Source organism: Paralichthys olivaceus, chromosome 11 (genome assembly GCF_024713975.1).
Source record: "Paralichthys olivaceus isolate ysfri-2021 chromosome 11, ASM2471397v2, whole genome shotgun sequence".
Classification (NCBI taxonomy): Eukaryota; Metazoa; Chordata; class Actinopteri; order Pleuronectiformes; family Paralichthyidae; genus Paralichthys; species Paralichthys olivaceus.
Genome location: NC_091103.1, coordinates 12132278 through 12145959, shown reverse-complemented (window position 1 = coordinate 12145959; position 13682 = coordinate 12132278). Strand labels below are relative to the sequence as shown.

The 13682-nt window shown below is 39.7% G+C and overlaps 1 protein-coding gene across 10 annotated transcripts in view; it reads left to right on the top strand.

Moving 5' to 3' along the window:
* Positions 1-13682, top strand: part of LOC109634580 (arf-GAP with Rho-GAP domain, ANK repeat and PH domain-containing protein 1) — a 44484-nt gene that overhangs the window by 12042 nt on the left and 18760 nt on the right. For all 10 annotated transcript variants that reach the window (XM_069533977.1, XM_069533969.1, XM_069533970.1 and 7 more), the window contains 11 exons: positions 1031-1197; positions 2356-2444; positions 2528-2610; positions 3416-3568; positions 4191-4260; positions 4347-4467; positions 4615-4799; positions 5046-5152; positions 6130-6329; positions 6519-6604; positions 7068-7250. In XM_069533977.1, the coding sequence (XP_069390078.1) occupies positions 1031-1197; positions 2356-2444; positions 2528-2610; positions 3416-3568; positions 4191-4260; positions 4347-4467; positions 4615-4799; positions 5046-5152; positions 6130-6329; positions 6519-6604; positions 7068-7250 (1444 nt within the window). The remainder of the gene's footprint in view (positions 1-1030; positions 1198-2355; positions 2445-2527; positions 2611-3415; positions 3569-4190; positions 4261-4346; positions 4468-4614; positions 4800-5045; positions 5153-6129; positions 6330-6518; positions 6605-7067; positions 7251-13682) is intronic.

The window sequence follows — 13682 nt, the reverse complement described above, 5'->3', positions numbered from 1 at the left end:
GCCGCCACAGGTTGTTTCAAGTTGTACATGAAAAAGGGAGTTAACCCCCCCCCGTGTTGAGTGTCAGTGTTTCCCTAACAGCTTGCTCTACACCTCAACCCAGAAATAAACAAGCCTCAAGTGTCATATAAGTCTTACTCTCTTGAGTGTGAGAACTTTGTGATAAGTGTTTCCTTCTCAGTGTTGACTTCAGAACTTAACAACGCAATGTGCTCGCTCAACACTAGTTTAGTCTTTGTCATAAAATTCTTGCTCCTTCACTTTAAATCTTATGACTTTGAAGCTGCAAACTAACAAATAATAAGTTGGATTTTCATTGAAAGTATTAGCCAGCATAGTTAGAGATAGAAAGATAATTTACATGGTAAAAGCGGTACCCATAAGGTTTATCGAAATAAAACAGCTTGTAAAGACAGGAGATGTGTGCTGCTATCATACAATAAGTTTGCCCTCTCATCTGTAGTGCACACACTGTTTGTGTGTGTATTCAGGGGGATACAGAGGTATGCAGTGTTTACATAGAGATGGTATCTTGCAAAGTGGTGCAGGTTCAGACTTGCTTCTGAAGTCATAGGTATAGAGAGAACACAGTCAGGAGGAGAGCAGAGGGACGCCAGTTTGGTACAGTTTTGGGATCAATTCACTGACCACTGAAGAAAGTTCAGAATCGAAGCAGCGGTCAATAATGTGGACTCAATCTGGTTACAGGAAATGTTAACCAGAAGGATTCAATTCTTTTATTTTTCTACATGCATTTCTTAGAGAGATGTAACTGTGCTTCTTGCACATGGATTTTTTTGGGTGCCTCAAGTAAAATCTCAAATGAAGTTATTTTTGTAGTTTTAACCTTGGAATGAGAAAAAAGAAGGCTGGTGGGTTTGTCAAAGGGGCTGTCCACCCAGCACAGGATGTATAGAATCACCCGTCTGTGTGGGATTTTCACCCGATCTCCAATCGACATGCTGTCTGAGGACTCATCTCCTGATGTCCAGACCTCTGTTGACCTGTCTTGTATGCCTTTATCCCTCAGTGCCTCTCCAAAGACAGTCACAGATGAGATGCAGAAAGACCAAACTCCACAGGTCCCCCCTCGGATCAGGACACCCCAAACTCAAGACAACACACAACATTCAACTCAACCTGACACTCAGCTGGCTCTGCACATCAGGACTGTCTCCAGACCTTCCTGTGAATTCAGTAAGTAGAATAATACACATTAAATCCTTTCTTAGTGTTACATTTGTTATGTTATGTATTTATTAGATAGAGAGCTTTAGACTACTTTTTTCTGAGTGAAATGTCTGACCCATGCCCGAAGCCTCACAGTGAAAAAAAGTGTTTTAATTTCATTTTAAATTAAAGAAATGAAAGAGAGACATACAAATCCTCTCAACCAGAGGTATTTAAAAGGTATTCACACCATTATGTCCCTTGACTTAATTTTTCCTGTCCGTGTTTTAAAATCATGAATATGGATTGATTACACCAGAATTAGATGAGTCTGATTACTTTAGCTATCTGTTAGCATTATGCAGCAGTTGGTACAGTTTTTAGGCTCACCTAAAAGTAGATTTTCACAATACTATGCATTAATACATTTCACATTACTCTCATCAGCCTCTTTAATTTACTTTTAAGGTCTATGTACTTTCTAATAGATCAATAATACAGAGATCAGCTCATCAAAACAATACTACACAATGCTAACAGGTCATAAATCTGCTCAGGTAACCTAATGGTATGTCTGTTGGATCAAGATTTTCATCAAAACTGCAGTTAAAACTGTAATTGCTTACTTACTAGTTATTTCCAGTCTGTGCAATCAGAAACTATTCAGACCTTTTTATTATGTTTCCACCTTATGCTAGAATAATTTTAATTAATTGTTAGATTTTTCATCAATCTACACTCAAAATCTCATAATGGAAAAATGAAAACTAAATTTAAAAAATGGTTTGTTGCTTTATTGAAAGCAAAAACTGAATTATCACATATGACATCAGCCACTTCTCCCCGAATTCCCTAGTTTGGCTTAGCAGCAATCTCCAGGATGACACATTTTTTCTGAACTCTTTCATGTAAGGACTTTGCAGCAGAATTGTTTGCCTCTAATGAATCCTGTCGCTCTGATCATGCGACAGAGCGACAGGATGTTGCTCTGATCATGTCCAACCAGTTAACTTGATTTAGTTCACTCACTCAGGTGGACTCCAATTAAAAGGTAGACATGTCTAAAAGATGATCAGGAGAAATTAGCTAGATTTCAAGTATATGTATATATCATTCTGCAGGTTTACTAGCAAAACAGGCTCAAACTGGACAGCTTAGTTCTCATCTTCTGCTCCCTTCCTTTAGGTCAGAACTCACTGGATGACAACTCTGATGATTACGAGGATCCAGACTTTATTAACCCACGTGTTTATAGTATGAAAACCCCAGACAGGGTAAGAGTAAGAATATTTCCGTCTGTAACGCTCACCTTCCCCATCTCCTGCCCAATGTGACTGACATCTGTCTCCTCCAATAGGATATGTCCCTGCAAGTACCTGGTGGAATAAAGGGGCGGTACAGTTCTTTGTACAGTGATGATGAACTATTGGATGATGATGAGTAAGTCATGCATGAACTCATCAGGAAAAAAAGGCATTAACAAAAGCACAACATACTTAAGCTGTTCACAAGTTAAACCAATGAGCAACCGCAGACCACTGCATGCACCATTAGTTTTTTTTATTTACCCCAAGCATATTTGATTAACTCGGAATTAAATAATATCAAACATTCGAGTTTCTTTGTGTAAAGTCCCTCTTCAGTGTATTAAAGGTCCAGTGTGTAAGTTTTAGGTGAAAGGGAACTATTGGCAGAAATTGAATATAAAATAATCCTCATGATGTTTTCACTAGTTTGTTTCATCTAAATTATATGAATTGTAGTTTTCTTTACACCAGAAAAGGCCCTTTATATTTAAATACTTTGTTTTTACATTAAGGGGACCCTCTCTACGGAGGCCACCATGTTTTTTACATTTGTCCAGACTGAACAAACTGAACACCTTTTGGGTTTTTATGACAATCAAAGGCTACCACAGATTCTTTTTCATGTTTGGAAGGAGAGGGTGAGGTGAGGGGTGTTCAGCTGCAACATGCAACTTCTACATACTGTACCTTTAAAGGTTTATCATGAAAAAAGTTCCCTTAATGGCCTTAATATAAATGTCCTTATTTATTGACTGGGATCTTTGAATATTCTAATATGGCCCAGCTGCAAATGTTGACAGGATTGTTCATATAATTGTGACATCACAAATCCTGGCAGTCTGAAACAAGCTCAAGTGGACATGTAGTTCATAGTTGATTTTATCATTGGAGGACTGTAATAGCGTTAAAGTCTATTTGCTTTGTTTTTTCTTCCAAAGTTCTACCCCATGGAATGACAGTGGCCACAGTACCTTACAAAGCAGTGTTTACTTGCCTGCCACTGGCAGACTGGCTTCAATCAATAAAGAAGACAGCTCTCAGCAAGCTGCTGTCATCAAGATGGGCTGGCTGGACAAGAATCCACCTCAGGGGTATAAATGGCAACAAATACACATACAAACTGACACTCTGCCATGTTCTCTGCATACTCTGCATATTCCATAAACCCTTCAATTAGATATAACAATGAAACAATAATAAAACAGAAATAGTGACGCACCTGCCTACTAATGCAGTGCTGCTTTTCCAGTTCTTGTCAAACCAGTGTATTTATAGAGCACATTTTAAGGCAACTAATCTTTCGCAAAGTGCTATAAAATGTTTTAAATATATTATCTTTTTAAATTTAAATTATAAAGATAACTGCAGACTATTAAACGTGGTGTTTTTGGGCCAGATCTGATCATGTAGATTAATAAAAGTCTAAATTTTAGGCCACGCCACTGACACGTTCTTCAAAGAAAATCATTCTTAAACATTTTTCAATGGGGTGTGATCAAACCATTCAGCTATTTGCAAGAAACATTTCACTGATAAGTGTGCCAAGTTTTGTGAGTTTTCAAAAAAATTTAGTTCTATCAAAAATGTTTTTTTATAAAAATTATAATTGCATAACAATCCGATGATGTGCTAAAGAAAATGTGGGAATCCAAAAAATGATTATGTGCTTTTTTTAAATGTTTGTGTGTCTGTCCTCACATACATTATATACAGAGCTCTTTATTACCAGCGACGATGGGTAAAACTGGATGTTGACTACCTGAGATACTTCGAAAATGACAAGGTAACAACACACACAAATGCACACTCATTGCATGATGAATGGTAGATATGAATCTGTAAAACTGCTGTGTGTATGGTGTGTTGCAGGAAGTTTATTCCAAGGGGATCATCTCAACAGCCTTCATTACTAATGTGACCAGTGTGGGAGAGCTCAAGTTTGAGGTCGCCACAAACAACCGAACATTTATCTTCAGGGCTGAAAGCGAAGGTCTGTCAGTTTTTGTCTGATTTATTTACACTGTAATATGTCATGTTCCTGTCTTTTACTTATGCAAATATACACGTTCCTAGGCCATATACGTTTTTGCATGTATATTTTACAAACCGTGTTTATACATGTGTTTGATTTATCCAGCTGAGAGAAACGACTGGGTGACTGTACTACAGGACTGCAACAGGGGGCGCCATCGCCGCAACACCATGAGCCCTGGCTCGCTTTCGTCCCCAGAATTTCAGGGCTATTTGGAGCTCAAAGGGTTACGTCCCAAACTTTACACTGTCATCGCCTCAGATAAGGTCTACCTCTTCAAAAACATAGACGTAAGGATCCTGCTGCGTTTGATGTGTGCAGAAAAGATATGTGTGTACAAATCACAGTTTGTTATGTGATTTGATCTTTATTTTGCAAAATCAATTTTTTTAAATTAAAAAACATTCCAAAATCATAGTTTTGATGAAAGTCTTTTTAAAGCAATATGAGAACATTGTTGTACTTAAAATATATCTGTTGATACTTAATGGAGGACAACAACATAGTGGAAATGATGTACCTTGTTTTTCTTTCAGGACTATCGTATTGGAGTTGGCATTACATCTATTGAGATGAATGTGGGAAATATTAAAGACTCTGAACGTCGTAACTTTGATCTCACCACACCCTACCGCATATTCAGGTACTGCATGTACACACAAATGCAACACACACATGAACACCGCAGACACTCCAAGACTCATTCTGCTGTGTGTATACAGTAGACTTAAAGTCTAAGTCTAAGTTTAAAGAACAACACTGTTCAAGTCAGTCCCTGAGTCGCTCTTGTTGCTTGGATAGTCATGGGAAATTAGATCATGATGTTTTACTGAGAATTCCCACCGTCAGTCTGTCCTTAGAGTCCTCAGCTGGACATCTTTCGAGAATGTGAAAAGCCCTTTGTATGAGTGTGTCTGTGTGTGTGTGTTTGTCTGTGAAGAAGAGCGACGTTTGTGTGTTTGCACAAGTGCATGTGTTGTTGTGGTGTGTGTGGTCTCTTGGCTGACAGCGCACAGCCTGTAGTGCAGTGGCTCAGCTTGACAGGATGGAGCAATCTGAAAAGGCTTGTGTGTTTGTATTGAGCTGGACCATGTGTCAGTGTGTGTCTTGGTCTCAGTCTGCATTGACACCAGTGTGTATGTGTCTCTGCATGTGCAGTTTTTGTGTGTGGTGAATCTACTTTAGATAATTCAGGAGGGAGCCAAGAGGATTTTGTAAGTTTGTGTTTTTGACTTATGTTTTGATTTAGACAATTTTGTGATGCTTGTCAATGTTTGTGTGTGTGTGTGTCTGTGAGTGTGTGTTTGTGTGGTGTGTGTGTATTTTAAGCAAAAAGGGAAGCAAGGATGAGAAGAGGAAGGATTCAGACATGAGTCTGCGTCAAGCCACAAATCCTTCTGTGTGTGTATATGTGTGTATGTGCTTGTGTAGTTTCCAGTCTTTGACTCAAGTATATTTTGCTAAAGAGGAGCAGAGTAGGAGTCTGTTCTCAGGGGACTCATAAGGACACACACACACACATGCACAGCTGGCACAGGCCTTCTCATTTCTGTCTGCTGTTGACTGTGACACTGTCATGTCGGCACTAACACTCGACCGTGTCTTTGTCTCTGTTCGTAGTTTCATAGCAGAGTCAGAGCAGCTGAGGGAGCAGTGGGTGGATGCCATGCGGAATGCCATAGGTGAGGCGCTGTCAAATAGCGAGGTGGCGGAATGGATCTGGGTGGAGCCAAGCAACAGTGCGTGCGCTGACTGTGGGGCTCCCAAGCCGGAATGGGCTGCCATCAACTTGTGCGTGGTAATCTGCAAACGATGCGCAGGTTGGTGTGTTTGGATTTTTGTTTTTATGTGTTTTTGCTCTGGGTTGCAGTAACACCCATGGGGATGTACGACAAATATAATTTAGCCCAGTGTAAAAACTTTTTTAAATGGTTCCAGCCAACTTGTTGCAGAATTTCATAGTTCTACACGGTCAGTATTTAATTGCTGTGTTTGTGTGTGTATTTCAGGAGAGCACAGAGGACTGGGTCCTAGCATCTCCAAGGTCCGTAGTCTAAAGATGGACAGAAAAATCTGGACAGAGGAGCTTGTAAAGGTACATGAAAGCACGTACACACAAACACGCACGCAGACACACTCGAATCCTAAAACCTGAAGGACCTGGTTAATGGGTTATTGCAGTCAGCTTTCATTTTCTTTTACTTGTTTATGACTGAGGCATTAAGCTGCTTAAACTCTCATAGAGCTGCAGGTTTATTCATACAGAGGTTCCTTTTTATGAGGTTAACTTATATAACATAATACGGTAATTCTGTAATATCAAGTTTTTGTTGACACTGTGTCACAGGTTTGGATTCATCTTTGAGGTGTTATCTGTGGAAGTAGTTAGAGGTGGTGGTATATTGATTTACACACATATGAGTAGAGAATATTACTGATTAAAGACAGACATTCTTAATAAACTGCACAGTGTATATTATTAGAACATGCAACTGACCACACGTCTCCTCCCATTCATAATGTGGAAATAATCATCCTGGACCCTATCTGTGATGCAGGTGTTCCTTTTGCTTGGCAATGAGCGGGCAAACAGTTTCTGGGCAGCCAACGTCCCACCTAGCGAGGCTTTGATGCCCTCTAGCTGCAGTGAAGACAGGCGACGTTTCATCACCAACAAATACCGGCAGGGAAAATACAGGAAGTACCACCCTCTGTATGGAAACCAGAAAGAACTCAACAATGTAAGTTGAAATCCGTGTCGATCATTTGCTTCAGTCTGTATTACATTACATAACATTATATTTAGCTGACGCTCTTATCCAACCGACTTACAATAAGTGCATCAACCATGAGAGAACAAACCCAGAACAACAGGTATCAAAAGTAAGTACAATTTGCTTCAAAAAGGCAAACTACAAAGTGCTACATGTAAGTGCTATATAAGTGCTACAATATATATATATTTAATTTTTTTCCCGTATTGGTTGCTAGTTATCATCTTCATCACCAAGGTGTGGTCGGAAGAGATGTGTCTGATGTGCGGTGGAAGATGTGTGGACTTCCTGCTGTCCTGGTCTCAATGGGAAGCTCGTTCCACCATTTAGGAGCGAGGAAAGCAAACAGTCGTGATTTTGTTTGGTGGTTTGCACACATGAGGGAGCAGCAAGCTGAAGGGCAGATGCAGAGTGGACGGGCTGGGGTGTAAGGTTTCACCATGTCCTGGATGTAGACTGGACCCGATCTGTTTACAGCACTGTACGCAAGTGCTAGTGTTTTGCAGGCAGCCACTGGTAACCAGTGAAGGGAGCGGAGGAGTGGAGTAGTGTGAGTGAATTTAGGTGAGTTAAAGACCAGTCGAGCTGCTGCATTCTGGATGAGCTGCAGCGGTCGGATAGCACTAGCGTGTAGACCAGCCAGGAGGGAGTTGCAGTAGTCTAGGCGTGAGATGACCAGAGTCTGGACCAGAACCTGTGCCGCCTTCTGAGTGAGAAGGGGATGTATTCTCCTGATGTTGTGCAGCATGTACTGTATCTACACGAGCGGGTTGTTGCAGTAATGTTGGCAGTAAGGGAGAGTTGACTGTTGAGTGTAACACCCAGGTTCCTAGCAGTCTGGGTGGGGGTTACTATGGAGTTGTCAAAGGTAATAGTCAGTTCATGGGTGGATGAGCCTTTACTGGAAGGAAACGTTGTTTGTTCTTGTCAAGGTTAATTTTCAGGTATTGCTCCTACATCTATCTGTTTTCTGTAGTTATAGTGAATGAATATGCAAGACTGTAATGGATATTCTGCCGCTGCAGGAGGGGTCAAGCTCCTGTATATTACAAAATGGAATAAACAACAAAAGAATGATATTATTATCAGTTTCAGTCCAACTCTTATGAATTCCTGGTGTAAGAGAATCAACTGAAGCTCTTTTGAAGGAGACATTACAACATAGTCCAGGACTTAGAGTACCTGTGATATTCATCCCTCCTTGTGTCCTCATCACTGTCTTAGTCTGCTTCATGCTCATTTACTATATTTGGTCAGTAAAAGTCACACTCAAGACTTTTGGGAACAGTTTGTGAATGGTAGACGGTTGAGGTTTGTTTTAATTGTTCCCTTGCTCTGCTCCACTGAGTGCAATAAATGTCTTAGTGTTTCAGACTCTCATTAGCTGCTTAACCCACTTACTGCAAAACACTCCAGACTGTTCACGGGTGCACACAGTGTGTGTGAGTGATTCACATTCAGCACCTGACTGTGACTTCTCTTTTCTCCACTTAAGCATTTCAGCTGGTCTGTCTGTGTGTCTATATGTGGGTGACTGACTCACTGTGTTTGGGATGTGTAGAGGGACATAAAAGAAGTTTTTTTACTACACACACACGCACACTGGTTGATGCTTGTTTCTGTTCGATTGCTGGTCCTCCCTTCTTCATTCAGTCCTCCTCCATGATCTCCTTTTTACTACTTTCTCACCATGTTGCTATTCACTTGATCTCTGGGAAATGACTTTTCTTGGAGTTTGGTTAAATGTTATTGTATTTTTGGACACAGGGTTTCCTCTGTTTTAAGACAGAAAAATACTCTTATTGCTTTTATACCTTTTTCTCTTTTCTTAGTCAAAATACTCAATGTTCTTCAGCAGTTCATACTAACATCTGGGTCTGTCATGATAAATAATAGATTGTAATAATACTATGCATTCGTCACATGTGGGCTCAATCCAGGTTTGTTTATCTTATCCTGGCTTTTTTTGTCTCCACTTCTCTGTTTCCTTTCTTCTTTGTTTTTCCCTTTTTTTCTGAATGTGACATCATTACACACTACTTTAGCTGGAATGTGCCGTAACTCCGCCTCTACTCCTCCTCCTCCTCCTGTCCTCCGCATTGTTTGGCTGAGACTGCTGAAGAAAGTTGATCTCTTCAGTCCTGACTCTTTTTCCTATTTATTAGAGACTGAAACCTTTTCTTTTAACATTTGTAGTTTTTGTGTGCGTGTCTTTGTCTGCTGCCATAAAAACAGAGGAGTGCCTGAAAGGAACTGGAAACTTTCAGGTAAGGTTGTGTGTGTGTGTGTGAGCTGTAGGACAGTGTTGTGAAAGAATATTATGTGTCTGTATCTGTGCCTTCTTGTCGATATGCTCTGTGAAGAATGCGAGCAATAATGTGTGTTTTTCTGGGGGGAAGGTATGTGTGCGAACGCAGGAATCTCTGTCAGTGGACTTTGGATCGGTGACAGTTTAGATCTCAGTGGAGTTGAACAAACCCAGGTTTAAGTGTGTGGCTTGTAATGAGACTGTAGCTCTGTTAGTGGGTGCACATTAGAGTTATTGTTTGTCAGCATGTATGGTTTCACTGGAGTAGGCTGATATGTTAATTTGCACATTAATGTGTGTGTAGGCATGTTATATGAATTTCTGGCTTGTGTGGCTGTAGATGTAGATACAGACTCACCTCTGTCAATGAACGTCATTGCTTTTTTCCCCTTCATCTGTCTCTTTGCTGCCTTTCTTTCCTCTTTTGCAACAACTGATACTACAATTTATTAATTGGGTTTTTAAATGTTTTATGCAAGAACACCGTCATTACCTTTCAAACTCAACTTAAATTTTGTTTGGAAGGATCTAGACTGTAAATGTTTTGTTACTTTGTGTGATAGGAATAAAAATGAGCCTTCTTCCTTCTTTCTCCATTGATTTATTACATCATTTATATTAAACCTTTTTTTTAAAGACTTTTTATTGACATCTCAAAGTGCTTGAAGTGATTTTATGTTATAAGAGGGAGATGTAACCAAAACCTACTGGGTGGATGATATAAAAATATTTGACGTAGAATTGTTCAGGTGACAGTGAGTTTATTTAACACAGAGAAAAGTGTTGACAGTTTGAAAGTATGTGTGCAAAGTGTCACAACTCATGTAACAATGTCTTTTTGTTGCCTTTGTTAAAACAAAAATGTCACACACCCATTTTTGTTATTTAGATAAAAATAGCAGTGGATAAGGTTAAGGTAAAGTGTCACCCTCTCCTTCCAAACATGAAAAATAAACTGTGGTAACCTTCAGTTGTCATAAAAACTCAAAGGGTGTTTAGTTTGTCCAGTCTGGATTACTGTAAAAAAACATGGCGGCCTCCGTAGAGAGGATCCCCCCTCGAGGTAAATATAAAGTATTTAAATATAAAGGGCCTTTTCTGGGGTAAAGAAAACTACAATTCATACAATTTAGATGAAACGAACTAGTGAAAACATCATGAAGATTATTCTGCATAAAATTTCTACCAATAGATCCCTTTCACCTAAATCTTACACACTGGACCTTTAAATATGTTCCCACTTGGACAGCCACTACCAGACTATTCTAGGTTGTGTGTGCCTTGTCTGTGTTGACTGGGGACAATCAGTATGTTATTGGTGCTTATTATAGCAAAGTAAAATGCTGTGGCTGTAGTAAAACCTCTTTACGGGCTTGTTTTTATGCTTTTAGAGTTTTGGAAAGTGGCCTCTGTAGACAAATTCAACCCTTTTTTCCCCCATTCCCTGCTGTTACTCATTCTTTTGTCCCGTCTGTCTTCCCCTTTACAGTCGAGTCCTCTCACTGTGGGATTGTATGTCATGAATGCTTTTCATGTCAACAGGTAGATCTGCTCGAGTCGGGATCTGCTTTCTTGTGCTTTTCTTTTACCCCTTTTTGTCTGTCCTTCTGTTTTCCATGTCATATTCAGTCCTCTCTTTCCCCCTCCTTCATCTGTCTGGATTTTCATTCTCCATCCGTCTCACAGTAAACCATGCCTGGTGAGGTAATGAAAGAACATAATGTAGCTAACAGCTCCTACACATCTGGGTTTAAATATGAACATATGTACACGTATAAAAGTAGAAGTAGTTTTGGCTGGACATTTAACGTACTGTAATATCAAAGTGAACAAAGCAGAATGGGCTGCATGTGTCCACGTCTGTGTCTGTACAAAGTGCATCATGCTGAGGTTGTAGCCAAGTGCAATCAGTCTCTGATTAATGTCCTTCACTGAAACGCTTTCATCTTCCTATCACAATATTTTTCTTTCTCCTGTTTCTCTCATCTGTTTCTTTCCCTCCAGTCGGGTCCAGTGTAACTGCTGAGGCCAGATGGAGGCCTGTGATTTTTAGACACACCCAGATAAAATCTCTCTGTCTCTTTCCCTCTCTCCCTCTCTCTGGGGAAATTGGGTAAGATTCTTGAATTCCCTGCTCTTCTCTCTCCCTCTCTCTTTCTGTTATTACATTACTCCCTGTTTCATAGGCAGCAGATGTTGGAGGGCGTGAGGTCCTCAGACACTCAAACAACCCATTTCCTCATTGTACTTTTCCCTGATTGGTTCACTTGGTCAGAGGGAATGGCTTTGATAAACTACAGGTTATCAAGCTACACACTTGTTGGATCTAGATATCTACACTACACTGTGTCTTTCCCCAAACTGAAGTGTATCAGGCTATGGTAAATCATTGTGGCTATTGTGGACCCATAGGCACTGATGCAAAGTTCTGACTCTGGCTTGAAGTTTAAGACAGTAAACATGGTGTGCATGAATCTTGCACAATTGAATTCATCATGGGGAGGCGTGTGTGTGTGTGTGTGTGTGTGTGTGTTTGTGTGTGTGTGTGTGAAAATGTTTCAATATAAAATACATATGTCAGCTCTGTGATACATAGCTCTGTGGTAACCTCTCCTGCCTCCCCTGAAAGAGGAACATATTTTATAATGGATGGATGTGTGATTGTGAAAATCTCAAATTAACATAGGTTTTTTACCTCCGCCAAGTTATGTTTTTATTAGCTTTTGTTAGTTAGTGAGCAGGATTACAATAAAACTACTAAACCGATTTCCATTCAATTTTGTGGAGGGTTGGAGCTTGAACCAAGGAAGAAACAATTTTGCAGCAGATCATGTTTTTTTGTTTTTTTTTACTTCATTCAACATGGCGTACTGGTGTATTGACCTTGATAGTGTTATGTACTCTCCAAGTGGCCTTTTATAGTTCTCTTGGTGTAAAGAGGGATAAACTGCCCAGGGAATGGACAAGGGTTGTTAATTAGGGTTAGATTTAAAGTTAAAGAGAAGAGCAAATATTGAGTGGAGAGGTAAATAATTCAGGTATGATATAGTCAAGAATATATTACAATATAATTGTTTTGGAGGCAACTGAAAAGCAGAAGCAGAGAAAAGTTAAAATCAGAAATGACAATCACACCCAGTGGTCTCTGCTCAGTCTGTCACATGGTTTCTCATTGATCCATGAGACCTCATGCACTTTTCCTTCTGTTCTTTCAGGTTGTAATGTTCAGACTCTGATTTAAATCCTTTGAACTCTTTCGCTCTTGTGATTCTACTCTATTTTTTCTCTCTAGTTGGACTCGCTTCACCTTCTGAGCCCTGATTACAGGTGTCCTTTTCCAACCTTCTGAAGGGAACATTATGTTTTCCCCTCTTTCCATTCTTTTCTGCTCCTTTCTTTTAACGTGTTCAGCTGTATTGAAACACAAAAGCATTTTAGGCAGTTTTTTTTCCTGCTGTGTTTGTTAATACTGTTCAATATCTGATCTGAAGTCAGTGTTGTTTTTGCCTCCGCTCCCACAACAGTCATAGCTGGAGGTGTTATGTGGCATACTTGTGAACACGATACCTCAGGAATGCTTTGAGGATATTTCTTTAAATTTAGTCAAACATTCATTTTTACTCTAAGAAGAACTGATTAGATTTTGGTGGTCAAAGGATGAAGTGTGTGATGATAGACAAATGCTTATCGTTTCACATTGGGCCCTACTGTTTATTATGTTGTGTCACAAATCACATTCTTTATGGTGATATTTGTGGTTTATTCAACACAGCAGACGTGGGCTGGAAATGTATATGAAGGTAACAAACAATCATGGTGGAGAGTGAACATGACACAGCATGGGAATTCTCCAACAGGAGAAAGACTCTGACCAGCCAAGACAGAACAGAGAGCATGTACCTTTGATTTTAAGATTTTGTTTATTACTTTTTAGCTCTTCATGGCCACTGGCTAAATCTCTGATCATCTAAGGCTTCAAGGCTCTGGAATAAATTGCCTGAGGAAGTAAGGCTGTCTGAGATGATGTCTTCCTTTAAATCTCAGCTAAAAATAGATTTAATATTATATTTAATCATAAAATTATTATTATT